A 26,695-nucleotide genomic window follows, 5' to 3' on the forward strand; every position below is an offset into this window, starting at 1 on the left:
ATTCTTGGGTGCCATCTACCGGTACTTTCTCCCTTAAACTTTTACACCGGGGCCGTCTGCGACCCTTCAGCACTTTACGGAGCCGATCTCCGCCTGGGTCCTCAGGGCCCTGTCCCTCAGGGTCCTGTCCCAGCGCCTCCGAGCTCCACCGAGCCAAGAGGGCGCGGGACCCCCGCTGAGGGAATCGCGTGGGGAAAAGCGGTCAACCCCCCGAGAAGCTGCCATTTTACAGGACTCGCCCCCAACCCTCCCCGTCGGGGGGTGAGGAAGGGGCCGTCCCCCTCGGCTGCGCGGGCCGGGGTGAGCGACGGGAGGGGCGGAGCGGCAAAATGGCGGCCGCCGCCATGGCCGCGGCAGGGCTGCGCTCAGCGCCGAGCCACCGCCTGGTGAGGGCGGCGGGGGCCCGTGGCGGGCAGCCGTGGCTGAGGGAAGGGAGGGCGGCTGTGGCGGCGGGCTGGAGCCGGCCGGAGCCTGGGGGAGAGGTGCAGTATTGCGCCGAGCTGCTGCGGTGAGTGCTCGGGGGGGAGGCCGGGCTCCGCCGCCCGCCCTGCCCGCCTCGGGGGTGGGGAGAGCCGGGGACGGGGACGGGCGGTGAGGGGGAGCCTGCCCCGGGACGTGAGGGTAACCCGGTACAGGGATGGGTCTGAGGAAATCTTAATGTGAGCCGGCCCCTTTCGATGTGGGAACACCGTCCTCGCCTTTCCGGGGGACGAGCGAGGTCCTGAGGTGCCCCGCGGAGTGCCAGGGCCCTGCTCCTGTTGTGGTCTTTACCCCTCGAGTAATATGGGGACCGCAAATAAAAACGTGCGGTGGAAACTGCTGGTTAAATATTGGAACTGCAAGGCTGATTTAATCTCTAAACAGTTTTTTTTTTTTTTTTTCCTTCTTTCACAGCTGCTTTTCTTCCGAAGCATTGAACATTTCCATTTCATTGTTTCAGATTACAGAGTGAAAGATCATCGAAACAGCCATTTAAAAATAATCACTGGTTTCAGATCTTGGTTACTGGGAAGTAGTCAAACTTTCCAAGGAGTCCTTGGAAAAACTAGCAGAGGAAATCCCCCAGCTGGATAGACCTGAAGTAGCTGCCCAGACCTTAAAGCAGGAGGGGGAGGAAGCATTTCTCTTCAAAAGCATCTGCTTTTAGTCAAAGCCCAAGGAGCAGGAGCACAGCCTGGAGGCTTTCAGGTCAGGGGACGAATCCCACTTGGCTTCTGGACCTGCAAGCTATGTGCAACGCCCTCTGCTTGCTTCCTAGTCCCTTAGAGTTCAAAGGTACAGGGTTAGAGAAAGAAACGCACCTGCTGTGTAAAGACTCCTGGTTTCTATTTGGGTGCTGTTGTCGTTGATGAAAGCAGAGAGGAGGCTTCGAAGTGTGCATGGAAGGAGTGGGACAGGATAGTCATCTCCAAACTGACAGCTGTAAAAGACACAAAAGCACATGTGGTCAGCAGTAGCAGTTGAAGTGGGACAGCTAATGGACAGAAACGTGACAACGTTAAATTTTCAGTGAAGCAGCAAGCTGCAGACTTTTTCAGGTGCATCAGAATACATAGCCAGTTTGTGGTTTAGTTGATAAAATTAGAGATTGTGACTGTGTTTTTGTGGTTACTCTGTCCAGGGCTTACCTGCTACTCAGGAGATCAAAGGCTCTATGTACAAGCGATATATACAGTTAAAATATTTCTGTTAACAAACAACTGTGAACAGAATAGTTGGGTCCCAAGTCCCCGGAGCTAAGATGGTTAGCATTTTTGTTATTTTTATTAATCATTTTTGTTGAGTTTTAATCATAATACTAAAACATAAAAAAGACTACTTATAAAAATACACAAGCATTGACAGTAGTGAAATGAAAAGTGGTTATGCTTTTGGCATCATTTAATTGAAGATGCAGTTCAAAGAATTATTTTAAAACTCACTTTAAGCTGTTTGATTAAAAATATTTTTCTTTGGTTAGATATGTTTTCTTGATTCTTGCTGTTGATGATGTCTGCTCTGGAAGACAAACTTACAAACTGATTATGTTTTCCAGTTTTACAATGTGGAAGAAATTCTTAAGACTCTAAACTTTTAATTACACTAAAAGACCAGTAATGGTCCTAATAAAATCTTCTTCCTATTGTGGGTTAATATGTAAGCTTATATTTCTTTGAGAGGGAAACTGTGGAACACTAGATAGCAGGCTACCTTAAGTTCCCTCCTTTCTTCATTCCTTACCCTAACGCACAGAGAGTTGGGTTGCAACATGATCTATGCCAATATGAACTTTGTTTTACAGGCTGAGGCTTAGCTGAAGCTTCCAGAAAATTTGCTTTTCTTCTGTTATATCCAAGGGGGCAATGTCAACATAAAACTCACACTTTTATTTTTTAAACTTTCTTTTTGGTACCTGCAATTTTTAAGCTTAGGGTAATTGGAAGAAAATTCCCAGAGGGAAGACTTGTGCTGCTGTTTACTTTATGAAATGTATTTCATTGTTTCCTTTCTGGAGGTAGTGGTGTTTCTGTTGTGTGAACAACCCAGGCAAACAGCATCACTGGAACTTGGAAAAAGTGGCTGTCAACCTTGCAGCTCTGCCCAGATTGGGCAATACTGGGTATTTTTACAGTCTGTTTAGAAAAAAATCCTAGGATTTGAGCTGATGATACTTTTCAGAAAGAGTCTTAACTGGGGGAAGTGTGATGCATCCGTTGTTTATTATGAATGTAGCCTTTAAAGCCTGCTAAAATCCACAAATGCTGCTTTCTTGTTGATGCTTGTGGGTTTGCATCAGGAAAACAAGTTTCACAAGTATTAAGAAAACTCAAAGCATTTGCTAACTATCAAGGTGCTGTGTGTTGTAGGTGTACGAAACTATTATATGTCATTTCCTTTTTCTTTGGTGCTAAAAGTAGCAACCCTAATTTTAACCTCTGGTTTTAGTTTTTTTGCTGTTTTAAGCCGACATCAGAAGAAACAGGAGGACATTTAAGACCAGCAGACTTGCTGAAAATGAGTAAATGTTTAACTTGACACCCACTTCTCCGTTCTTGAGGCATAACTTGGCATTGCTGCTTTTCTTCTAATGAAGAATCGGGTTACAGGTTTATCGGAAAGTACACAAATACTGTTCAAAACAAGCAATTTAGCTTTCCCGAGGTGGCCAAGTGGTTTTGGTCATTACAGTTATGAATGATTTTGCAATTTATAATTGTTCTCTATGTGCCCTGATTGTTTTTAATTTAATGGCACACCCAAGTGGTCAAATGAAAGCATATCACTTCAGCTTGGCAGTGAGTTACCTGCTGCGAAACCACCACTGCAGCACCGAGTTTTTATGCTTTTAATAAACAAACACGTAGTGGTTAAGCAGGTACGTTAGTGCCAAGCTCCACAGCACAAGCTTTTAAATGAATTTGACTCCACATTTAGAGCAGAAGTCTGGAGGTCAGACAATCTGGATTCCATTTGCAGTTCTGCCATGGGTTTGTTCCATGCCTTCAGCCAAATACCGTGAGATCTGGATCTGAGAGGTGTGTTGAGAATTCAGCTTGCATCCCCCCTCTCTCAGAACTTGCCTTGGCTTAAAATAAGCTTAAAAGCTACTACTTTTGCAGAGTCAGAGTTCTGAACTAATTCCTGCTATTTTAGGAGTTCTGTACAAAGCGATAATGTGCCTGGTTTACATGGTACTATAAATAATATGTGTATTTTCTTTCCTTTTTTTCAGAAAGCGTGACTATGAAGGGTTTCTGTGTTCTCTGCTGTTGCCTGCAGAATCTCGAACCTCTGCATTTGCTTTAAGAGCCTTCAATGTGGAACTGGCTCAGGCAGGTATTAAAATACACTTGTGATCTCTGGAAATGTGAAGTAACAGTTTCGGGACTCTACACTAGTAGCTGGTGTTTTGCTGAGATTTAACTTTTCATACTAGAAAGGGCAATGAATAAAGAAGCCAATACAAACCTCTGGTTTGGAATGACCCTTGGAAAGCAGCCAGCTTCCCCCCAATTTCTTCTGCTCATGTATGTAGTTTTTCTGACTCTCGTTTGTATTCTTCACTTTTGAAATGAAGTGTTACCAAACAGGCTGTGGTCCTTGCTACTATTACGTGACTGCACCTATGTCCTGGCTCGAAATGCAGTGGTTGGATCAGAAAAGTGTAACTAACCCGTCTGTTAAAAAGTCAGTCAAAAACCTGAATGATGTAATCCGTCCCAGGTCTTTCCTGGCAAGAGTTAGGTAAGGGAAATGCTTCCAGGAGGGAAGTTTGGAATTAGAGAGTTGTGGGAGGGGAGTGGCTGCACCCTCCCACTTCTGCTGGGCGGCCAGAAACTGCCAGTGCAAACACAAACGTTGGTAACCTCTGCCAGGAAGGAGCAGTTCCAGAGATGTGCTGACCCAGCAACCCCCCTGGTGCAGCCTCTGTGGGTTATGCTTCTGGCAGCCTTTGCTCCCTCATCGCTCTTACCACTGCTTCTTCTCCCAGGAGAAGATAGCCAAGGTGGGAGTTGCCCAGAACTTAATATCCATGGGTTTCAAAGTCAGATTGTGGTGAATGTTTCATTTTTATTTACTCTCTACAGTGTTTGTATGGTTTGTTAGGAGTAAACGTAAATTCTGAGCCCTTCCCCTAGTGAGTTTAACTGTCCCGTGTCTGTCTTTCTAGTACAGACAGACCCAAGTGCCTTAAGGAGACTGTGAATTTCACTCCAGATATATCCTTTCCAGATCAAAGACTCCATAACTCAGAAGACTACAGGTCTGATGCGAATGCAGTTCTGGAGGAAAGCTGTGGAAGATATATACTGTGATAACCCACCCCATCAGCCAGTTGCTGTAGCACTGTGGAGGGTAAAATATATCTTTGTTGTCCCAAAGTTCATTTGACCAAATTATTGCTGTGAAAAATAATGCTATAGCTTTGTGTCTGCTGTGTTGCATTGCCAACTGCATTATTTTATGTCAAACAGGTAATGTAAAGGGGGTGTGTGGCATGTGTGAGGATGTAAGTTACCTACGAAGAGCAGAGTTGGAAAAAGAGAATATTTAAGTAGGACCTACTTGGAGGCTCAGGCTTCTGTGAACCAACTGCTTTTTTCTCTTCTGTTTAGTAGAAGGGCAAAGGTAAACTTGTGGTAAACTCTAAGTTGATAATGAGTGAAATGTGTAAGTAAACTTCCCTGAGCTACTGCTAGTCCTGCCTGAGGAGATGGGTTTAAAACAAGACAGCAAACAAAGCACAGAGGTTGATCTAGCAAACAACGTATGAGGAAAAGCCAAAGCCCTTCACACCTAGTTACTGGACATCAGGGAGGATCTTCGTGCAGTCTTTCTCCTTGCTGGAGATTTGTTCAGTGACTTCTATTTATGTGTGATGTTCTGTGGAGATCCTTCTGTGTGCATTAAGTAACAAGGAATGTACTTGTGAACTTAGCAGTTTATTTTTACCAAGACCCTGTATGTGAGTTCTGGCAGGCACTAGAACACTGCTCAGGAAGTGCACCTACGGATCAGTTCCTCTTCTGGTCGTGGCTATTTTTTGTCCAAGTTTGTTTCTAGTCAGACCTGCCATTGATATGTTTAATAGATGATTGAAGGCCTGGAGGCGGTATAAGTGGATTTCCCCTCGATGCTGATTCAGTATCACAGAGTAATTTAGCTTTTAGGGGCCTCTGGTTGTCAGCTAGTCCAACTTCCCACACAAAGCAGGTCAGACTTCAGAGTTAGTAGATCAGGTAGGTAGGTGTTCAGGGTCACATTGAGTTTAATTTCTTCAGGGTAGAAATTCCATAAGGAATAAGATCAGATCTTGTGTTTAAAGTAGGCATCTCTGAGCTTATAGACAGGAAAAACTGAATTTTGTCTAAATTTCCATAGCTAAATGCAGTTAACATAGATCCCAGAGGCAGTTATGTGTATGGATCTGCTGAAGAACAGGCAGACCGAAGTGGATTCTTCATACAAATAATAATCTTTGTTACTCCTGTTAAACATCCCAGGAGAAGCAGGGCACCCACTGTAATGCAGGGTTAGAACAATGCAGTTCCTGTGGGATCGGAGCTTTTAACTTGTTGCCAGCTTGGCTTCACATCCACTCTCTGCTGTACCTCTGAGAGCACAAAAAAAGTCCTTTCCAAATCTTCTTTGAATGATTTTTAGCAGTGCTGAAACTGTGGCCTGTCCCTGATTCTTCTTCCTTCAAACGTGAAATAAAGCGTAAGCGAGCATTTGTTCCTGTCAGCCGACCCTCGGGTTAAAATTGGTTTTAAACAAGGTGCTGTAACTAAGAGAAAAGATAGGTAAAGCCAAGAAATAAAATAAAGGAAAAACACCTGTTATAGTCACTTTCAGGAAGACCAGAGCTATTCATAAGCATCTCCAGCTCATACAAAGTGTGTGCCGTAACCACAACAAAGTGTTTGTACGGTTAGGATGAAGACTGGCAAATGTTGTGAGTCTTTTTGCAAAGTTAGTGAAATTAGAGTATCATCCTGGCAGCTGTATCTTTAACACAAACATTAAAATGCATAAAATTGGTAGTACTGCATGTCAATCATCTCTGTGCCTTTGATTATTTTTCATTCTTTCTGTCTCTGTTCCAGCCTGTGGCAGACTGCCCAGGAACAAGACTGTTTTCTCCCCAAATGCCTTCATCTCCTTTCCAATGAAGAACTTGCTTTTGTTCAGTTTAACTTACTTTTGTTTCTGAAGATATTGTCTCATTTAATTGTCTGAGTAGATTAGGCACAAGTCAGTTTGGGGTATGATTGTATATATTTTTTCCATCACTAATTTCAGTTTGCTTGTGTGTCTATCAGTGGGGGCAGAAATGTTAAGCTGAAGCTTAACTTAGGAAAAAATATCGTTCAGATATAAATCATCCAGATAGTGAGATAGAAATTGCAGCCCTTTCCAGCAGCTCTGACTGCCAGTCATAGTCCTTTCTCACAAAGCAGAAAATTGATTTTGAAGTGGAAGAAAGAAATGGCCCATCTCTCTGGTAAGAGTTGACCTTGCATGTGATTTCTCTGAAGGAAGACCAACAAGAGAGAATCCAAATAGAATTGGTTGCGAAATAACTTCGGAATTATTTCTCAACAGCTTATTTTTAGGAGCTTTGTTACCTCTGACCACTGCAGAACACTGTAACAACTGAACAGCACAGCCTGTCCTGGTGACTTCTGCACTCGAGAAAATCCTCTCTCATATTTCTAAATCATATTTTTGTATTTCAGCAAATGCCCAAGAATGACCTATTTAAAGAGTGCAGATGCACAAATCTTTGTGAATATCATTGCATTTCCTAGAAAGTAACGTTGGGAAATAGATTGGCTGAACTCTTAAGTGTTACAGAGCTGTTAATAGAACTAGCATGCCTTTGGCACAGCATTTTTTATGTATACTTCGCTTTCATTGAGTTTGTGTGGAGACAGTTTTGATTTTCTAGGAAAAAATAATAATTTATCACGTCAAAAGTTTCTTAAAAGTTGTATACTCCAGAATACTCAAATTTGGATTCTGAGAGTTTTGTGCTACTAAAGTGTCTAAATAGCCTATAAGAATATTTCTAGAATTATTAATAGCTCAACTCTCGGTGACTTCAATGTAATCTTAGATGACAGCTGTATATTTTTTTTAACTTGTATATCCATTTGGAACATAAGAAAAGTGAAGCTTAGGTCTCCATTTCTGTGGAAGAAGTCATTTTTGACAACATGAAAAATGAGGATTTGTTTGGATGACAGTGGTTCAAAATGGATGTGATATATGAATAGGGCAATTTAGCAGAAAAGTAGTATGAAAAACATCTTTCAACCTTCCGAATGCAGTACTACCATCTTTTTGTATACGTTAACGTGGATGTTTTATTTGATAATTTTTCAGGCTGTCAAGAGGCATAACTTGACTAAAATGTGGTTCACGAAAATCATTGATGAAAGAGTAAGTATCTACCATTCAAAGTCTGATTCTGTTTTCAGTCGTACTAGAATTTCTCCCCATAATTTTGTGAGTTTCTGTGTAAAAACAAGAGCTTAAGTAATTAATTTTTTCCAGACAGTGGTATTTCTCCTGAGAATGGTACTTCTGTATTTCCTTCTAATTCTTCCTTACTGCCCTTACTTATAATTTCTGCCCTTCTTGGCCAAAATGGCTAATAGGATCCATTTAGAATATTTATAAGGTAGCTGGTGAGTCCGCATCTTTCTTGTTCCCTGCTCTGATAACAAAGGTATCTGTGCCCATGATTTCTGTTGTTGGCCTCTGTTTCTGATTTACAGTGGTTTCCCCTAGAGGTAATCCATCGTGAGTTACGCTTGGATACCTTTCCTTATGTAAGTGAGGGAAGTCCTACCAGAAGAGGTTAGATAGTGAGGTCTTCATGTTCACCTGTTAAGAATTTTGGAAAACCGCATTTTAATGGAAAAGGAAATGAAGATATATAAGAAGCAAGCCTCATGAATGGTCTCTTTTTGTGCCATTCCAGTCTTGCCCTGCTCATTGGCATCTTTTTATTCTTTTTTCACTTCTTTTATTACCATGTCACTTTTGCCCCTAAATAGCCTTTTTTTTGTGATGAGTCATGGATATAAAACCTCAAAATTGCGATGACCCCTCTGAACCTTTCTGCCACACTTTGCTGCTTTTTCCTGTTGTGGCTGTGGAGTTTTTGCTGAACAACGCTGTAAATCAGAACGTTAAAGTAACGTCAATCTAAATATCCACCTTTTTTGGGGAAAAATGAGAGGAACAATTTCCCTGGTACAGCAATGCTGCTACCAACTCTGACATAAGGGAGAGAATGAAAAGGTAAGGGCACGAACTTCTTAAAGTAGCTTTGCTGCTGAAGCTGGTATCACTTGAAGTTATACCTTGAGAAAATTGATAACAGCAACACTCTGCAAGCAATTGACTATGAAAGGCTTCAGTTTTTAAATCCTAAAACTGGTGTATTTTAACCACGGAAGCTACTAGGACAGGAAGAATGATGGAGGGTGTTACATTTTTGGTGTGTTTGCATATGACTTTGAAACTCGTGTATTTGATGGACTGTTTTGTGTGTGTGCATATTCTGAAGAATATATTCCCGTTCATCTAAATTTCTCTATGCTTCAGTTTCTAATAAGTTATTAAAACTGGCACCTCAGTATCATTTTGTTTTGGCCTTATCTTTTTTTTTCTGAGGAAGTCTGACATGTCTTTGTTACAAAAGGTTATAATTGCTCCAGTACCTGGGCTTGGGTGCAGTTGCATGTAGGTTATGGTAGACTACCTCCAGGTTTTACTGCCTGTTTCTACCTGAGTGTATGTTCCCTTTATCTCTTAATTTTGTCCTTCGTTTCTAATAGTAAATTAGTCTAATGTGAGTACAATAATACACTTGCAGAAGTAGCAGTTATATGTACATTTTACTGAAGTTTTGTGTTCAAATTGTAGGAGAAGAATTTGGATGACAGAGCATACAGTAACATCCAGGAACTTGAGACGTACGCTGAGAACACGCAGAGTGCTCTCTTGTACCTCACTTTGGAAATGCTGGGTAGGTGCTTTCACCTTTTTAGGTCTTGTTGATGACTCATTAGCACTGGTATGATATTTATGGATGTTTCAAGACAAACACTTTTTTTCTGCAAGGTTTAATTTCAGTAGAATTTGTCACTTCAGGCATCATCTTAATGCTAAACCATAAACCTGGAATCTTAACTGCCCCTCTCCTAAAACTACGCACTTTCCTTAGGAGCTGTTCAGTGGAAAGTTCATTGAAGTGCAGTTTCATACTTTGTTCTTTCTTTTAACAGTGTCTTCTGTTTTCTTGTCCCTACTATGGAGTGTGGTAAATTCAGCTCTTTCCTGTATTTTCTGATTGTCCCACTTGGCAGAACACAAAGTGCTGTAGTTACTCTGCAGCTGTTCTGTATTGTTGTGATCTGTACTGGATATCTTGAAACAGTTGACTTCCAAACCTGTAAGATTCCCTTGGTAATGTTGCAGATTTGGGTCGAATCCTTGCTCCTTTCTAAAAGTTGGTTGAATATCAATGTTTAGGCTGAGCGTGAGCCATTGTTAACTCTTATTCTTTGAGACTTTTTTTTTCTTTTCATCCCTAGTTATATGTAAAGCCTGAGTTGCCCAGTCAGTAAGTTATACCCATGGATTCCTCCAAGCCCCAGTCTTCCTTCTGCTGCCATTACCAAAATAAATCCATGTAGTCTGCCTATAGTCACTATTTCCTAGAGGTCCTCAGGCACATGCAAGGCTTGGGCAGTGATTCTGGTATGCCCAGTATCATTTCTAGGTGTCAGGCAGGCTCATTGATCTGTAATTCCTGTATCCTCATTTCTGTCTTTGTAGAATGTTGCTTCTGTTAGAACTTTAACTGAATTTTAATTTTCCTTTACGTTTTTGTTTTATCCTGGGTCAGTCCTCTGATCAGTGTAAGCCAATTTTCCATGGTCTTGCTGTGAAGAGGGGTGGTGCTGCTGTACCCCACTCATCTTCCTCTTGTTTCAGTTCTAACAGCTGCTGTGCAGTAACCAAAGGTAGTTGCAGTAGTGATCTGATCCAGTTTACCAGGTTACTATCTGACTGCTCATGACAGCACGAGGGAGGTGGCAGAAATACTGGGTTCAGTGAGGGAAACCAGCCTTTTTGGCTTCAGGACACTGCTGAATCTGCTGCAGCTGATTGATGAAACGAGGAATCTCACACTCGAATGATTTCTCTGGCAGGAAAAACAGTTCTTGAAATGCTGCTATCTTGGAAGAAGACGTGCCAATGCAAATGACTGTGTGGAGATGGATTGTATCCGAATAGGTGCTGCTCCACAAAGTACACCCTTTGCCAAAACTGGAACTAGCAATGAGGCACCTTGCTTCTGAATGTGGGAATCAACAAATTTCCCTGCTGCTTTGCACCTCTGAGGTCTCAAGGCAACTTACAAACGTACACAGTTCTATCATGGATCAATACGCTCGTTAGCTAAATAATTAAATAGCCCTGTAATACACATCAGGGAAGACCCCTCAGAAGGGCTGGCAGTATGTTTCTAAACATTATTTCTGCAATTTCAGGTGTGAGGGACATCCACGCCGACCATGCAGCCAGTCACATCGGGAAAGCACAAGGCATAGTTACCTGTTTAAGAGCAACTCCGTACCATAGTGCAAGACACAAGGTCTTTCTTCCCATGGACATTTGTATGTTGGTAAGAGAAACGAGTTCCCTGGAATTGACAATGTAATGTTTCTCACTGTCTCAACACTAGATAGGAGATCATACTTTGTTAGCACAGAAATTTCATGCCAAAAGAAGGGCAGCGAAGCTGGTGAAGGGACTAGAGAACAAGTCTTATGAGGAGCAGCTGAGGACACTGGGGTTGTTTATCCTGGAGAAAAGGAGGCTCAGGGGAAACCTGATTGTACTTCACAATTATGTTAAAGGAAGTTGTAGTGAGGTAAGGGATTGGGCTCTTCTCCCAAGCACCAAGTGATAAGATGAGGAGAAATGGCCTCAAGTTGTGCCAGGAAAGGCTAAGGTTGGATATTAGGAGAAATATCTTCACTGAAAGGGTTGTGAGGCATTGGAACAGGCTGACCAGGGAAGTGGTTGAGGAACCTGGAGGTCTTCAACAGAAGTGTAGATGTAGAACTTAGCAGCATGGGTTAGTGGTGGACTTCAGTACGAGGTTAAAGGTTGGACTAGATGATCCTAGAGGTCTTTTTGAACCTGTATGAAACAAAATGCCTTTCTTAATCTATTCTTAGAACAGTTTCTGCTGTGGCCCTGTAATACTAATTTGTTGTTATTTTATATCTTCTGGGAGGTGAGAGGAGTGACCTTCATTGAAACTCCAGGGTGACTTTGTTCCCCTCCTCCCCCTTTTTAACTTTTGTTAAATCTAGTAGTATTTTAGCTTTAAGTAGTCTGCAAAAGGCACAGACACTGAAGTCAGTTGGGTTTATAGGATTGCAGAAAGGAGCTGCTCCCTGCTTTCAGCCCTTCTGGGACTGGATGGTATGGGAGGCCTTCCAAGTTCTTTGGTTTCCAGCCATTGCCTGAAAATTCAGTCTTCCTTGCTGTGGAAGGTGTTTTACAGTGAAACTGTGTAGTTAAAGATCAGGGGACTGGCAGACAGCTTGCGTCCCTTCTGTGCAGACTGAGCATCTTGCAAGCATTTCAGCTGCTGGCAAGTATTGCAGAGTTATACTTGAATCTGGACCTCCTGTGAAGCCTACCTGCCTGCCTTTACACAGTTTTCATGTCTGAATGTTGCAGGGAAGAATAGCAGGCAACTGGTGCAATTCTGAATATACCATCTTCTGTCTTCCTTTGGTCACTGTACTCAGAGAATGTGTGGTGTTTTGTTTTTTCCTTCTCCAAACCTGGTGGTGCACACCAATCCCAAGATGAGCATGGCTTCCTTGTTAACTGCTCTTGTCCTTATTCTGCTTGATATCACTTTTTGGATTATGTTTCCAAAAATCGGGCACCTAAGCTGATCTAACTTCCCAAAACTTCAAAACCTGACTTGGTTATCTGACTGGCCACAATGTCTTTAGGGAACAAATTTGTGCAGAAAGAATCAGTCCAACTGTTCTCTTTGTTCTCTTGATTTTTTTTTTTTTTAAGTGACCAAAAAAAAAGGGGGTGGTGGTAGTGCAGGGAGGAGGCAGCAGCAAAACACACTTAGGCCCTTTCAGCCATATGCCTGCAGTTTGGTTGCTGGGATGGGCTTTTGAGGTTTATCTTTTGTGAAGCTAAAATGGAGACTTGATATTTTTTCAAGGGTTTTTACTTTTTGATTTTCCTTCCCGTGTCTAGCATGGCGTTTCTCAAGAGGATTTTATAAGAGGCAAGCAAGAGAGGAATGTGAGAGATGTCATTTATGACATTGCCAGCCAGGCCCATATTCACCTAGAACATGTGAGTTTCCTTTGAGTTTACTTCCTTTTTTTTTTTCCTTTCCAATTAACATAACTGATGCTAACCTTCTACAAAGAATGTGTTGCTAAAAGATTTATAGTTGCATCAAAGGGCTGGAGCACCTCTCCTCTGAGGACAGGCTGAGGGAGTTGGGGTTGTTCGGCCTGGATAAGAGAAGGCCCTGGGCAGACCTCACAGCAGCCTTCCAGTGCCTGAAGGGGGCTACAGGAAAGCTTGGGAGGGACTCTGTGTCAGGGGGTGTAGGGATAGGGCAAGGGGGAATGGCTTTAAAGTAAAAAAGGGGAGATTTAGATTGGATGTTAGGAAGAAATTTTTTACTGTAAGGGTGGTGAGGCCCTGGCACAGGCTGCCCAGAGAAGCTGTGGATGCCCCATCCCTGGAGGTGCTCAAGGCCAGGCTGGATGGGGCTTTGGGCAACCTGGTCTGGTGGGAAGTGTCCCTGCCCATGGCAGGGGGTGGGACTGGGTGGGCTTTAAGGTCCTTTCCAACCCAAACTGTTCTGTGATTGTGTGATGCTTTATTTCAGATATTTTAAGCTCAGTTACTTTGAGAGAAGTTTAAATTTAAGAAAAAAACAAAACATTTAAATATTTTACAGCTACTTCTGTACGAGTAAGATATTTATCTGTCTGTACAGATGTAGAGGAGACAGTTTTCTCTCTACTGGGTCCAATTGCATATATCTAAACACTGCTTAAAAGCCTTACTGCTGGGAGAGAAACTTCCAGCAGACTTCTATAAGTGCAAGAATACGCCAGCATGGGATCGAAAGCACTTGTAAAGTACCATCTGCACAGCACAGTGGAATGGCTGCCAGGAAAAAGGGCACGTTGGCTTTAACTGCTGCTTAGTGTGTGGGGAGGGAGGATTCATTCCCCAACTTGACCAGCTGTGCTAAAAGCAGTGTTGGAAAAGGTGCTTTCTGTTCCTTTTCTGGCCCCCAGCCAAGTGCATTAGGAAAGATCTCTCTTTTTTGCAACAGTTGATAATGAATCCTAAAGAAGTGCATAGGCCTTTTTTCCTTTTCATTTTATTTTTATTTTGATGCTCTGATTTTAGACACAATCTGAACTGCCTGTTGGTACCTAATTCGAAAGAATGCTTCATCAGCAATGTTATGTCTGCCTTTATCTGGAAAATAAACTTGCAAGAGGCACTGTGAAGAGTGTCTTGTGTCTACATGTATGTGTACAGATGTACTTTGAGCATTGCACCCAATACTTCCAATAAAGGTGGTCTGAAAAGGTACCACTTCAAAGGAAAGAAATGTCAGAATTCTCTGCGTTTACCCCATTGATATAGTCCTTTACTACAATGTTATCCATGATCACAAAGTATTTTCTTCAGTAAAGCAGGAGAGCCCTTCATTTTCATTTTTCTGAAGGTAAAATGAGGCATTCCTTGTTTGTTCCATGAGTCGTTAGCTAGTTGATTTGATTTTTTTTTTGTGAAATGTGGTTAGTTGAGTCACAGTTATGTAGCCCCAGTCATTATTTTTAATACAGACTATTTATAATTTATATTAGGTGCATTCATGTTCGTGCTGTTTCACCTGCTGTCTCTGTTTTTGTTGTCACATGCCCAAGGAAGCTGTTTATCTCGTTTGAGAGAAGAGAGAAAGAAAGTACAAGGTCAAAACTGCCCACTACCTTTGATGTTCAAGCTGAAACCTCTTGATTATTTTTTTTTTTCCATTACTCCTCTACCTGCAGTGCACACTGGATAAAACCTGTTGTCTCTGGTTGTGATTGTGGTTACAGAAACACAGCACCTGGCCTGAAATGCCTCTTATCAGTGGTGGGAGGCACAGTCCAGCTGCTTAAAACTTGGTTGCTGGTCTTGAATGGAAGCTTTGGGACAGAGACAGAGATAATTCCAATTCTCAGAGCTTTTCAAATATTTTGACCATGAGACTGTTGTTATGATGATCTGATGATCCTCTGGCTCCCAACGTGCCAACCAGCTTGTGAAGAGAAGAGGCACAACCTTATTTCTCTTCCTTCCCACCCCATTCCTAGAGCCCTGCCCAAACTGCACAGCAGGAGGTTCCTATGGAAAATATGCAATACGATCATGTAATTGGAGACTATAAAGAAAAGTATGAACACAAAGAAAACAGATTAGGGCAATAATTAGCATTTTATTCAATTGAGTATTGGTCTTGGCACCCTCTCCCCATCCTTTTTTGATAATCTTAATTAAAAAAAAAAAAATTCCTCTCTGAATACTTGCCCTAATCTCCATCGGCATCAGTGGACAATAATCGGCAGTGGGGGATCTCTAGAGGGTTCAAACTACTTGAGACTGGCATTAAGAGGCAGTAATCGTAGGGTATTAGCCTCATTAATGATCAGATGGTCTTTATTAATGCAAAGATAAAGATACTTTTTCCCCTAAAGGACGAAATAGGCATTTGCTGGCAGTGTTTTCTGCAGATTTCAACACTTCAGGTGAATGCAATGGGCTAGTGCCTTTAAGTGCATCTCTTCTATGGCATTTTGTTTTGCTTAAGGGCATTCTCAACCACTACCCTCTGTCTTGGTTGGAGTTACAGGGGGTGGTGAAGCTTAAACCTGGAGAGGGTTTAACCATCTCAGAATTAGACATGAGCCACATGTGTTTTGGAGGATGAAGATAAGTTATCATCCGTCTTTTACAGTCAGAAGAAACAATCTCAAATTGCTAAATAAGTCTTAGGGCTATTATATGAAGCACGTTGTAGTAATATGGCACTTAATCTTGGGAGGGAAGTTTCTGAAGTGTGGTCAGCTATCCTGAGACTGCTGCCGATGACCAGCAGAGGGCAAAACAAGATAACGAAGATTGTAGTTTTCCTTAGGACTTTTGTGTTTTATTAGAATAAAAGCATATAATAAAAGTGCTGTGTCAGTCCCACTGTGAGCCCTTTGAAATGTACCAGAAGACTTTACTCATTCCCCCCTTTTTCTCTCAAGCAGTGTCTCCCACAGTTCTCTAGGATGGTCTCCTTTGGCTTTTTGCATTTATCTCAGCTATGCTCTATCAGTTTACCAGGGAAGATAACGTGCTTTCTAAATGACAGTCATACAAACCCATTCCGAGTTAAGATCAAGCAAGATTACTTTCTCGTTTTCATCTCACAATTAGTAAGCTAGATTATAAGATCAAGGAGCATAATTTTCCTGTTTATATATATGCACGTTATTTCATCTCAAAGTCTTAAAATAATTTGCCCTCTGAAAAGATTCAGTATTTTTCCCTCCTAAAGTTTCAGCCATGATTTCTCTAGAAAATTTCCAGAAAATTAACAAACTCATACATCCTCATCAGTGTTTGTGAAGGGCTTTTTTCTTTGTTTTAGCAAAAGAAAGGGCAAAATTAGAAGGGATTCACTATTTATAAATAAGCACTATGGCAGATTTGCTTCAATTGTTAGATGTAGCTGAGTCGTGCATGTGTTTAAACTGTAGATTTGATTCAGGCATGGTTTAGGCTGTTTACACACAGATACCAAGGACCTGAGGCACTGACTGAATATTTTCTGAGTCCCATGAATATAAACGGAGCATAACTGAAGTTCTGGGACTGACGGTAAGGCTGGACCACAAACGTCCAGACCAAAAGACTTGGAGAAAGGCATTTCTGGTCTTCCATCAGTTCTATCCCTTGGGATGCAAAGAATTACTTGGGGAAGAAATCGCTACGCCGCATTTATTAAGTCAGATGCAACTTGGAACTTTGTAGGAGTGAGGGATGCTAATTTACATTGTTTTATTATTTATTACGTAAACTGTAAGGTTGTCAAAAGATGAAAGAGTTGTAGCAGGCGTCTCCCAGCATTGCATGCTTTGGGTGATTACTTTTGCATAGGGTGAGGGATGGTGCTGGCTTGCACGTAGTGAAAAATTACAGCTTCAGTATGTCAAAGTAAGCAGGGACGAAGCTCATTCTGTTGGCTCTAGACATCGCATGTAGAGTACTTGACATTTAATCTGAAATGTTAAACTCTCCTGATAAGTTTTTTTTTTTTTTTTTTTTCTCCCCACCTTCCATTTACTTTCAGGCTAGATCTTTCAGGAAGAAAGTTCCTGCAAAAGCATATCCTGCGTTTTACTGTACGGTGGGTGTAATATCGTGCGCTGGTGAAATGAGGGCCTCGTTTCTGTGCTAGTGTGTTTGTCAACAGGAGAGTATCACATTAAGCATTGTTAACTAATGCTTCATGTCTCTATGGGAGAATGCGAATCCTAAAACTCGTGGAAGTCATAAGGCATGCCCTTCTGTGGAACCTCATAGATCTGATCAATGCTTCAATCCTTCTTTGTCTACGTAATTTCTCCAAAGGTGTCTGCGTATTCATAGACAATCTAATGCAAGGGGCCAAATTCTTGTCTACTTTTATCACGTGCTAGTTGGTCTAGTAAAAATTAACGCTTCTCTTCTCAAAAGCTGCCTTTTGTCCATCCTTCAAATGTGATGGTTACGCTGCCACTTGCTAAAACAGGCAAACTGTCAAGTCTCTTGGCAGTTGCTTATCGGGTTCATGTATCACTTGTTAAATGTAATGCCCAATTATTTGTGTGCACCATATGGACTAAACTTTTTTTCCTTTTCTTTTCTAGGTTGCTTTAGATGCTTATTTATATTATATACGGAAAGTGGACTTCAATATCTTTCATCCAAGCTTACAAAAGAGGAGTACATTATTACCGTTGTATTTATATATTAGATCTTGGAAAAAAACATATTAAAATTTTAAAATTATAAAATTTTCTCAGATTGCTGCTTTTTTAATTCTTTAATGTCTTCACTTGATAGAATTGCTAAGTGTCTGACTTCACACTTCTGCAAACTGCTGTTCCTGGGAAGCAGCAGATGTGCATGAACTGTAGCTGTCAGCCTGCTGGCAGTAGTTAAGTTTGTTCTTGGAATATTAGGCTGATATCTCTGCTTCACAAGTCTGCCAAGTCATATGTCCTTGTCTGAGATTACTTTTCTTGTCTCTTTTCTTGTAATAACAGCAATGAGATAGAGTTCTTCTTGGACCAGTTCTGTACTAATGGATATGTCTGATAGCTTCCTCTTCAGTGCCAAAAAAAAAAACACACCACCAACAAAAACCCCGCCTTTGTTTGTGTCCTGAAGCAGTAACAATACATACAGTGTGTATCAGCTCAGCAGTTTGTTTTGTGCAAGGTGTGAACTCCTTGCAACTACTAATGATGCCTCATAGTTGGAAGGATGACTGCATATAGTTGGATGTAAGAAAACTGTCAGGAAAAGCTTCAGCTGTTTTAGTTATCTAGTGTTTATGTAGTATTTCAAAATGGTGAAATTAGTCAGAGCTGCAGCACAGAAATGATTTAACTGTGTTGAGATTGAGCTTTTAAGTGACTCTAGGTAGTGGGAGGACAGCTTTACAACAGATGAAGAAAACTCTTACAAGTTTTTTTTTATTATTATTATTATTATCTCCAACTCAGCCAAACACTTTCTCATTCTGCTCTTAGCTTGGCGTTGTCATTGTCCTGCCCCCTCATCCCTCTCTGCTGCTGCCCACAGCTGCTGTTGTAACACAGGTTCCACTGCCCCGTTGTTGATATTCCCCATGTCTCTCAGGATGCCCTCCTACATGGCTTCCCTGATTTCTTTCTCTTTAGTAGTCTGACAAAACATTGCTGAATGTTCCAGGTCATTTTAGTCCTCCCTCTCTGGAAAGATTGCGCTGGTGTTGGTAGGAAATTACTGGGAGCTTTGTACTTAGCAGATTAAGGTTTAAGTGCAAAATATGTTTGATTTGTGTTTTGTTTTTTTTTGGTGAAACAGTGCTTCCTGACATCCAACTTGATTCAATTACACAAATCCAGTCGTTTGCTCTGCCATCATCCTCGTTCTATTAAATAAGCTTTTTTTCCCAGAGATTTTGTTTCATCAGAGTTAATCTCCCCAGATGCTCGTTGTATAATGGCATCCTGTATTTTAGTGTACGGTGCTCCATAACAAATCTCTGAGAGCAAAATTTGTGGCTTTTTTTAATCACAAAATCTGTTAGCACAGTGGACATTTTAGGAACCCAACATTAAATCCTTCTTTCAGTGGATTCTTTCTCTTTGAATGTGTTCAGCTCAGGATCTTGCTTGATTACATCTCTAATAACACAGAATCAGGGATAATAAGAACCTAGAAAAATCCGTGTAGACTGGATCAGGCATACACTGGATCTTTTCTAAAAGTAAAATACAGTGGATACAGTCTGTATCCACTCCTCAAGTCGGCTGCTTTTTCTTATTATTGGTGTTCTTGAGTCTGGCAGAGGGGTCTGGCTAAAAGAAAATATTTCCTTCCTATGTAGGCACCACAGCTCTTCCTGCCAAATGAAGAGCCGGGGCGTGGGCTCTGCTGCTACTACCAGGCCAGCTGCACATTCACTCTGTTTATAAGCTGGAGAAAGCCTTACAAACGTCTTTTTCTGCAGTTGGTCCTCATTTTGTTCCTAGCATGCTGAGCCAGGACAATAGCAGCAGCCCCGTCTTCCCTTTCAGAAGGAATCACCCTCCTGTACGGTGAACTTTTGGCAGGAACTTAGAGTAACTTAGCAGGGATGGAGGAGGAGGGAGAGAAGGGAAGGCGTGCAGTATAACAAATGCATTGGGTTGTTACGCTGGTATCTTGCTTCCAGGCTGCAAGGCCAGTGCTTCGCTTTGGTGTTGAAGTGGAACAAATCTTGACAATGTGCTTATAAAGGAATCAGTGGAAGGACCGATTTGTTCTAGTGCAGAAAAGAAACCATGTGATGCAGTGAATGGTTAGCATGGTGAGAGGAATTTATCAGTGAATTTAGTAAACAGGATATGGAGTAAGGAAATTCAAGTTATGACGGGTCACAAGAGAGTTTTCAGTGATCTTAGTAAAGCAGCACTTCGAATCGCAAAATTCCTGAAAAAGCAGTCTGTGTCTCCTTTGTGTCCTTCAAGAAACAGTTCTTCCTGGATCGCAGGGCCTGATTCTGCCCTTAGGGGAGGATTCTGCATTAAATACCTGGGGGCATTAAATACCTGTCAGACAAGGTGGTTGTCGGGTGTCTGCTTTCACTAGTACTCTTCCCACTTACTTCTTCATTGCAATTGGCGCCATATAACACTCATTTGATCAGTTCTAATAGTGTACAATTCCACATCCTACAAAGAAATCATCCTTTTGTTGGATCTGACAAAATATTTCCTCATAGCGGTGCTAACCTGCTAGTCACGCCTATCAGAAAAACTAGCGAGTGTGTTGCTAGCTGCTAATTACACTTCTGAAAATAATTTCCGTGCCTAATTAGATCATGGCTAGTTAACCAGCCCTTGTAAAACAGCGATCTAGCAGGTATACCCCTCAGCGGCCATACGCGTTTTGTGTATCCATGTGATCTTTATGGTTATGTTTCCTTTTGGTTAAGCACTGAATTGTGTTCTCATCTTTCTTTTCAGAGCAGCTCACCGGAGTCTTCCAGAGGCACTCTCCACGTAGACTTGCAGGTTAAAGCTAGCAAAACAAGAATTTTATTTTGTCTGTGATACGTAACAACTGTGGAGTCAAAAGTGCACAACAAATTGAAATTGACATCAGACATTACTTGAATGGTAAACTTGCTGTTTAATTGGTTCCTCACTTTGCCGTATGATAGCTAGCAAAAAAATACATTTATATAAAATACACAAAAATCTCAATCCTCATGTCTGAGAAACACATCCTCCAGACTGTACCCACTTCTCAGAACTTAGCATCTCAATATTTGCACCTTGTTTTCATCCTCTGGTGTCATTGCTTTCAGTAGCACCATAAAATGCTTTCCAGCCACAAGCATAGGAGCTGCTGTACTGCAAAAGGGGAGTGCCACGCACTCTTGCACGTTTCACATTTGGCTTTCTGTTTTTTCAAAAGAAAGGTACAAGAGGAACCACTTAGATGTGCCAAAATAGTGAGGATTTTCTTTTCATATTGTGCTGATGCCAGGTCAGGACCTGAACTACAAAGGTTGACTTGTGACAGGATTTAGAAGGGGATGCAGCATTATGCTGAATGTTCTCAGAACCATTGGCTTTCCTGATGGCAGTTGTGTTCTCAAAACTTACACTTGTCCTTCTGCCTCAAACATCTCCATCTTTTTTTGGATTTTTTGCATCTCACTGTGTCTACAGATTATTTTTTTAATATGGCTGACTGCCAACCATTTTCAAACTGTTGAAGTTGATCCAGTAAAAAATAACATCCACAGATACATAGAACAGGACAAAATTAACAAGCAAACCATTATGTTCAGACTATAAATTAATTGGTGTTTACCTTTATAGACAGGCAATCATCCATGGATAATCATTGACTGATTTATGTTCTCATCTGAAGCAAGCGGTGTTTAGAAACCTGCTCTAGTAGGAGTAACCTAGATATGCAGTGGGTTAATCTGCTCTGGATATGCTAGATGCCCTGCTCTCAGATGGGCTTCCCCATATCTGCCTGAAGTCTGAAATGCAGCATAGATGTCCATTTCTGTCTCATGAATAATAATAACAGCTGTGAGTCTTTAATGGAGGATGCTCTTTATGCTGGTGAGGGGACTTCCAAACCTTTAATTGTGCAGCAATAACTGGCTAAGATTCTTTTTTTGCAGGTTGGCAGTGGGTGGCAACTTGTGAGTGGTAGCTACTCGTGTGTAACCTGCTGGAAGGGCTAGGGGCAGCTACCCGTGTACTGCAGCCTGGAGCTGAGCATTAGTTTCGCCCTGGGCATCCTAGGCTGAGCACACTCCCTATTCAGGCTGTTCAAACTATGTTTTATTAATCTGAAGACTACAAAGGAGTTTTAAAAACAAACAACAACAACAAAAATCCCTCTAACTTTCAGTCACTGTGCAAAAGGCTGGAATTTGCCTTAAAACAGAAATCCATTTTTTTTGTTGTTTGTAATGCACAAAATCTGCACTCTTACTTCAAGTTGCAGTATGTGACAAGATGGGGCATTTTCTTTAGTTGAGCTCCAATTGATTTGTCCTTGTATTAAATAATCTGTGCTGTAATTTATTGGCCTAAATGCAAATAGCTTTTTTTTTTTTTTTTTTTAAAGCATCCAAGGAATCAGTGAGAGGGGCTTTAATAGGGAGGGGAAATTTTGTATGCGAAAGCATCTGCTACGGTTTCCTACATCAGAATCACCGTGCTCTGGAAAATCAAAGCCAGAATGTTGGGGCTGGGCTGGGGAGATTGTTTAGACTTCTCTCAGTTTATAGTTTAAAAAAACAAAACAAACCCCTCCAAACTCTTAAAAGATCAGAGTGCGTGTTTAGTTTTGCCAGAGCGTGTGTAGATGCTGTTCCTTGACTTATTACTGCATGTAATCAGTTAAGGCTGAAGCGTGAAAGCTTAGATTTTGTAATTTCACACCTCCTTTAGATACTGCAGGCAGAGCAAAACACTGGGGTTTAGAGCATCCATGCCTATTTAGATTGCCATGCTTAAATAAGCATAAAATTAAATGAGGGGAAAGGAAAAATAGTTAAGCTATCACTGTCAGCCTTCTTCAGTGTCAGAAAGACCAAGCTCCTTCAACAAAGTGCTTGCATGTGGTATCCTGCTTTAGAAGTCTGGTCTCTCTTCCCTCACCAAAACAGCCCAAGCAAAGGTTGGTGGCTGTTTTCCTTCTGTGCAAATCTGTGAGATTCCCAGATTTAGTCAACTGCCCCCAGATATTTTCACTCTAACTTTGAAAAACCAAAACCAAAAACCTCCCCAGGGTAGCTGAGCCAAAGGTGGCAACGTGTAAGGGGGATGCAATTTGCAGAAATGAGAAGTCTGAGCTGTAGCCGCAGAAGCTGTGTGAAATCTGCTTGCCTGCAAATAATAAGCTTTTTGTGTAGTGTAAGTGAAGGGCATTAGCCACTAATGTGAGGCAGAGCAGGAATTCACCCCATACATCTAAAACCACGATGCAAGTAGCTGCTGCTCAACAGCTGCCCCTGATCTCTGTGGATCCTTACCTTTAGAGTTCTTGAGGTGCCTGGAGCTGTGTCTGGGTAGACTTGGAGCTGTCCCAGTGAGCTTTATCTCATGACCACATCGTGCAGGCTCTGCGTAGCCAGTGTCCTCTGGAGCCCCTTGGCGAGCTGAGCACCTAAGAGCATGGCTGGGCTGTCACAGCATATGGCTGTGCTCCTTCAAAGCTGTCCCAGGAACAGAGACCTTAACCAGTTCCTCTCTTAGCTGGTAGCACTTTCAAGCCCTCCTCATGCAAGAGGGTGCCTTCTTCACCAGGACTCAGCCAGCCCGAAGCTGCTGGAGACGCAGAGGCAACTCCGCGCGACTCAGCTTTTTGCGTTGGCGTTGCTCCACGATGCAGCGCGGGATTCACAGTTCGTTTGGAGAGGTGAGAGGGAGTGTGACTGTACGGGCCTCGTGGTTGCGTTCGCCGCTTCCAAGAAGAGAGCGCTGAGCGCTGCTGTCTGCTCCTGAGACTGGGAATTAGCTGTTTATGTGCTTTTGAGATTGGGATCTGCGCCTCAGGCTGCTGGAAAGCTTTACTGCCAAGCGTTGCTGCAGGGATGGAGGCCTGAAACTCCTTCCCTGCCACCCCACGGTCAGACACTGTTATCACTGCTTAAAAAAAAACACAACAAAAAGATTCAAATACAGCATAACATCTGTTTGTTGTCTTCTAATGTCAGGAGATATAAAAGCACCCTACAAGCTATCCACGCTTTCTTCACTGAGTTATTGCTTGCTTCTGCCCAAGCGTAGCACAAAGAAGAGTTCAGCCTCTTAGACCGTAGCTCTGAGCAGGACACCTTAAGGATGGAATTCCAAATTTCAGCGTATGGTTTATTCAGGAATGAACACAAGGGACTGAATTCCTTCAGTGTTTTGTAGAACGCTTCGTAGAGCCAGATTCCTGACAAATTAATGTGATTTGTATACTTATCATATAGTCTAAACTTTTACGAAGATACACGCAAACTGCAAAAATGCTGTGCCTTCATGGCACTTGGAAAGCCAGAAAATACAGAACTTGGGACTCGCTGAAGCTTCCCCTTAAAAAATCTGTCTTAACAGGTTAATTTCTTAAAAGTGGTGGTCTTTTGATTTCAACAGTGAGAGTTCAGAATTCAGCGTTACAGGTTATTTAATGAAAGCTGGCATACAAAATAACGTGAATGTTTGGCAGTTCACAATGAGACACCTTGATCCCTAGGAAACAAAGAGTTACTTCTGGTTCAGCTTCTGAGCCCTTTCTTCTCAGGCCACTGGCTAGCAGTTTGGCTGTGTAAACTGAGCTAAAAGAATGCCATTCGGAAGAGATGGGATGAATGAAAAGTTCTGTGTTTATGTTAATTTCTAAATATTAGGGAAAGGCATCAGTTATTATGGCTGCTGCTTTTCCAAATTCTTTCATACTTTTGGCGTGTATGCCCTCTTGGTTATGAATTCTCGTCATATGAAAACAAACGATGGATTTTGTTACTTTTCCCTTGACTGATCGGAAATTGCCCTCAAGTTCCGAAGAGATTTTGAATTCACAGATGGTGAGCAACAGTCCGAAACTCTTGTTGTTTCAGAAACAGTGGTCCCTTTCTGTTAACAGTGTCAAGAGAGATGATGCATCAGAAAATGAGCTTGGCTCGAGCCTTTATGGCTCTGTTATTTGTTAAGATATGGTGCTAAATGGTTATTGCTTTGTCTCAATTGTGTGGTCAGTACAGCAGAGGGGCAGAAAGAAAAAGCATTACATTGGAGTGTATCTTGGTCTCCGTTCAGAAATAACTGATCTGTTTGTACTTTGTGGCTTTTAGGGTAGGTTAAGGTGTAGAATGCTTGCAATATATGTAAATGGAAATAGCTCAACCAAAAACTGAGGCCAAAAATTACAGATATCCATCTGAATTCCAGTTCACAGCTGGGGGCTGGCAAAACTTACAGAACACATTTAAGCAATTTTAACTGAGAGAAGTTATGAATTGATCTGAGGTCTTGAATTTGAATCCCCGAGTTTAGTTTCTATTGTGCATGTACAAATACTGGCTCTTAGAGTAACACACTGGTGCAGGGTCTTCAGTAAGCAACAGTTTATGTAATTTTAATGTAACTTTCACAGCTTTTGAAAAAAAAATGAAGATGTCTGATGTACACGAATCCATGTTCCTAATATAAACTTGATGAAATTATTTTTAAAAGATGCGTAATTACAGATGGTCTTATTTTACCGGACGTTGCTTATAATATATAAAAGAGACAAATGTGCTCTTTCACAGGAAAACAAAACAAAACAAAACACATACATTCAGATGTCTTTATTTTAAAAATGAAATGTTTACAACCAGTTGTATCTGAGGATATGAGACTGATTTTCTTTTGAATGCCTCCTCATTAACATTACATGCAAAATAATAGCCATAATACTTCAATTTTATGTATGTCAAATAGAGCCCCATTAAAATGATGTGTGAATCCTTATTTATCACTCAGCTATTTCCATTGCAACTGTGGTCAGTTTGCTATGAACCATTTTTCTTATGGCAAGAGTGCAATTCTAATCCTACCTTGACCTGGCCGAAGTTAAACCACCTGCTGACCTGAATCCTACTCAGAGGATCAAGGTGTTCAGAAATGATTAACAGCAAGTTTCCACAGTTCATCCTTGGCTCTCGCTGGTCAATTACTTGGCTGTGGTGGGTTTGCCAGGAAGCAACTGATCAAAGGTTAGCAAGCAGTGTGATCGTTTGCAGAACACAAGCATTGGGTGTGCCAGCTCCTATAGATGGCAGTGAAATTTCAGTAGCATATGTTTATAGATCATACATATATATTCTATTGTTAATTTTATATTATTAAATGTTTTATTTTGAATCGAATAATTCAATCGTCAAATAATGATTGTTTAAAGAATAAATACATTTGCATGTGATTTTATGAAGCTGAAAAAATTAATTAGATAAATTTAAGGATTTGTTATCACTTGGCGTCTATTAAGAAGTGTAATTGCAACCTCTATTACGTGAAGCTCACTCAGTTCAGGAGCTAAGTAGGCAATTGCTCTATTTTCACTTGTTTTTCCCATGCCTCCACTAGCAAGCACTGTTTGGGACAGGGCACAAAGTTAAGCTGACGTCAAACAGGGCTTAGTACGACTGCTGTTAATTTTCAAGAACAGAGTGGCCTGTTTGGGGTGTGATGGAGCTTTTTAAACATTATTATTATTTTCCTATCTTTTGATTAAATCAAAATGAACAGATTCCAAAAAGGAGTAAAGAAATGATAGGAGTGAAAAAGAAAACTCCCATGTTTTACAAAAAGGCTGTAGGAAAGAAAATTATTGCTGATGGACTGCATAGTCCACACCAGAGCTTAAAGAGCTACCACAATATGGCTTAAGAAAAAAAGAAAAGCATTAATAAAAATGGTTTTCATGCACACTTGATTTTCTAGCCATTATTTGTTTTCTGCATAGGATCCTAATGGCTGTTCATACGTTTCTTATCTAGAGCCTTAATCTCCTTCAACAAGCGCTCTCTCCATGTTACAGATTGCTGGCTCTTCATCAGGGAATGTTTTGAAAATTCCAGAAATCACTGAAAGGGATCAGATTTGTTATTTCCAGATGGGATTTTGGTCCTGTACCCCACTTGCTTTTGTTCTGTAGGAAATTCACTCACCGAACTGGCAGTGGAGCTGAACAACACGTTTGGCATGGATGTGTGGTAGTGGTATTTTTCAGCGGCCCATGCTGCTTGTCACACACCCATGCAGAAGGTTTTGAGCAT

At 41.5% G+C, this 26,695-nt stretch overlaps 1 protein-coding gene and 1 long non-coding RNA gene across 8 annotated transcripts in view; one reads left to right on the forward strand and one right to left on the reverse strand.

The window, feature by feature from the left end:
• NDUFAF6 (NADH:ubiquinone oxidoreductase complex assembly factor 6) lies at window positions 1-17,671 on the forward strand. Of its 7 annotated transcripts, none has more exons than XM_035317931.1 (9): window positions 1-21; window positions 3,713-3,816; window positions 4,714-4,836; window positions 7,870-7,926; window positions 9,421-9,523; window positions 11,055-11,188; window positions 12,805-12,906; window positions 16,970-17,026; window positions 17,529-17,671. In XM_035317931.1, exons 2-9 carry the CDS (start codon window positions 3,796-3,798, stop codon window positions 17,655-17,657), a joined length of 726 nt encoding a protein of 241 aa, XP_035173822.1. In that variant the 5' UTR covers window positions 1-21; window positions 3,713-3,795; the 3' UTR covers window positions 17,658-17,671. The 7 variants fall into 7 exon arrangements, with proteins under 7 accessions (XP_035173822.1, XP_035173819.1, XP_035173817.1 ...); XM_035317928.1 differs by lacking the exon at window positions 1-21 and adding an exon at window positions 230-300; XM_035317926.1 differs by lacking the exon at window positions 1-21 and adding an exon at window positions 309-508 and having other exon boundaries at window positions 3,713-3,812.
• Window positions 13,567-26,695, reverse strand: part of LOC118162032 — a 14,924-nt gene continuing 1,795 nt past the window's right edge. Inside the window, exon 3 of the long non-coding RNA XR_004748261.1 lies at window positions 13,567-13,701. This is a non-coding gene — a long non-coding RNA (uncharacterized LOC118162032). The remainder of the gene's footprint in view (window positions 13,702-26,695) is intronic.

This window comes from Oxyura jamaicensis, chromosome 2, assembly GCF_011077185.1.
Source record: "Oxyura jamaicensis isolate SHBP4307 breed ruddy duck chromosome 2, BPBGC_Ojam_1.0, whole genome shotgun sequence".
NCBI lineage: Eukaryota > Metazoa > Chordata > Aves > Anseriformes > Anatidae > Oxyura > Oxyura jamaicensis.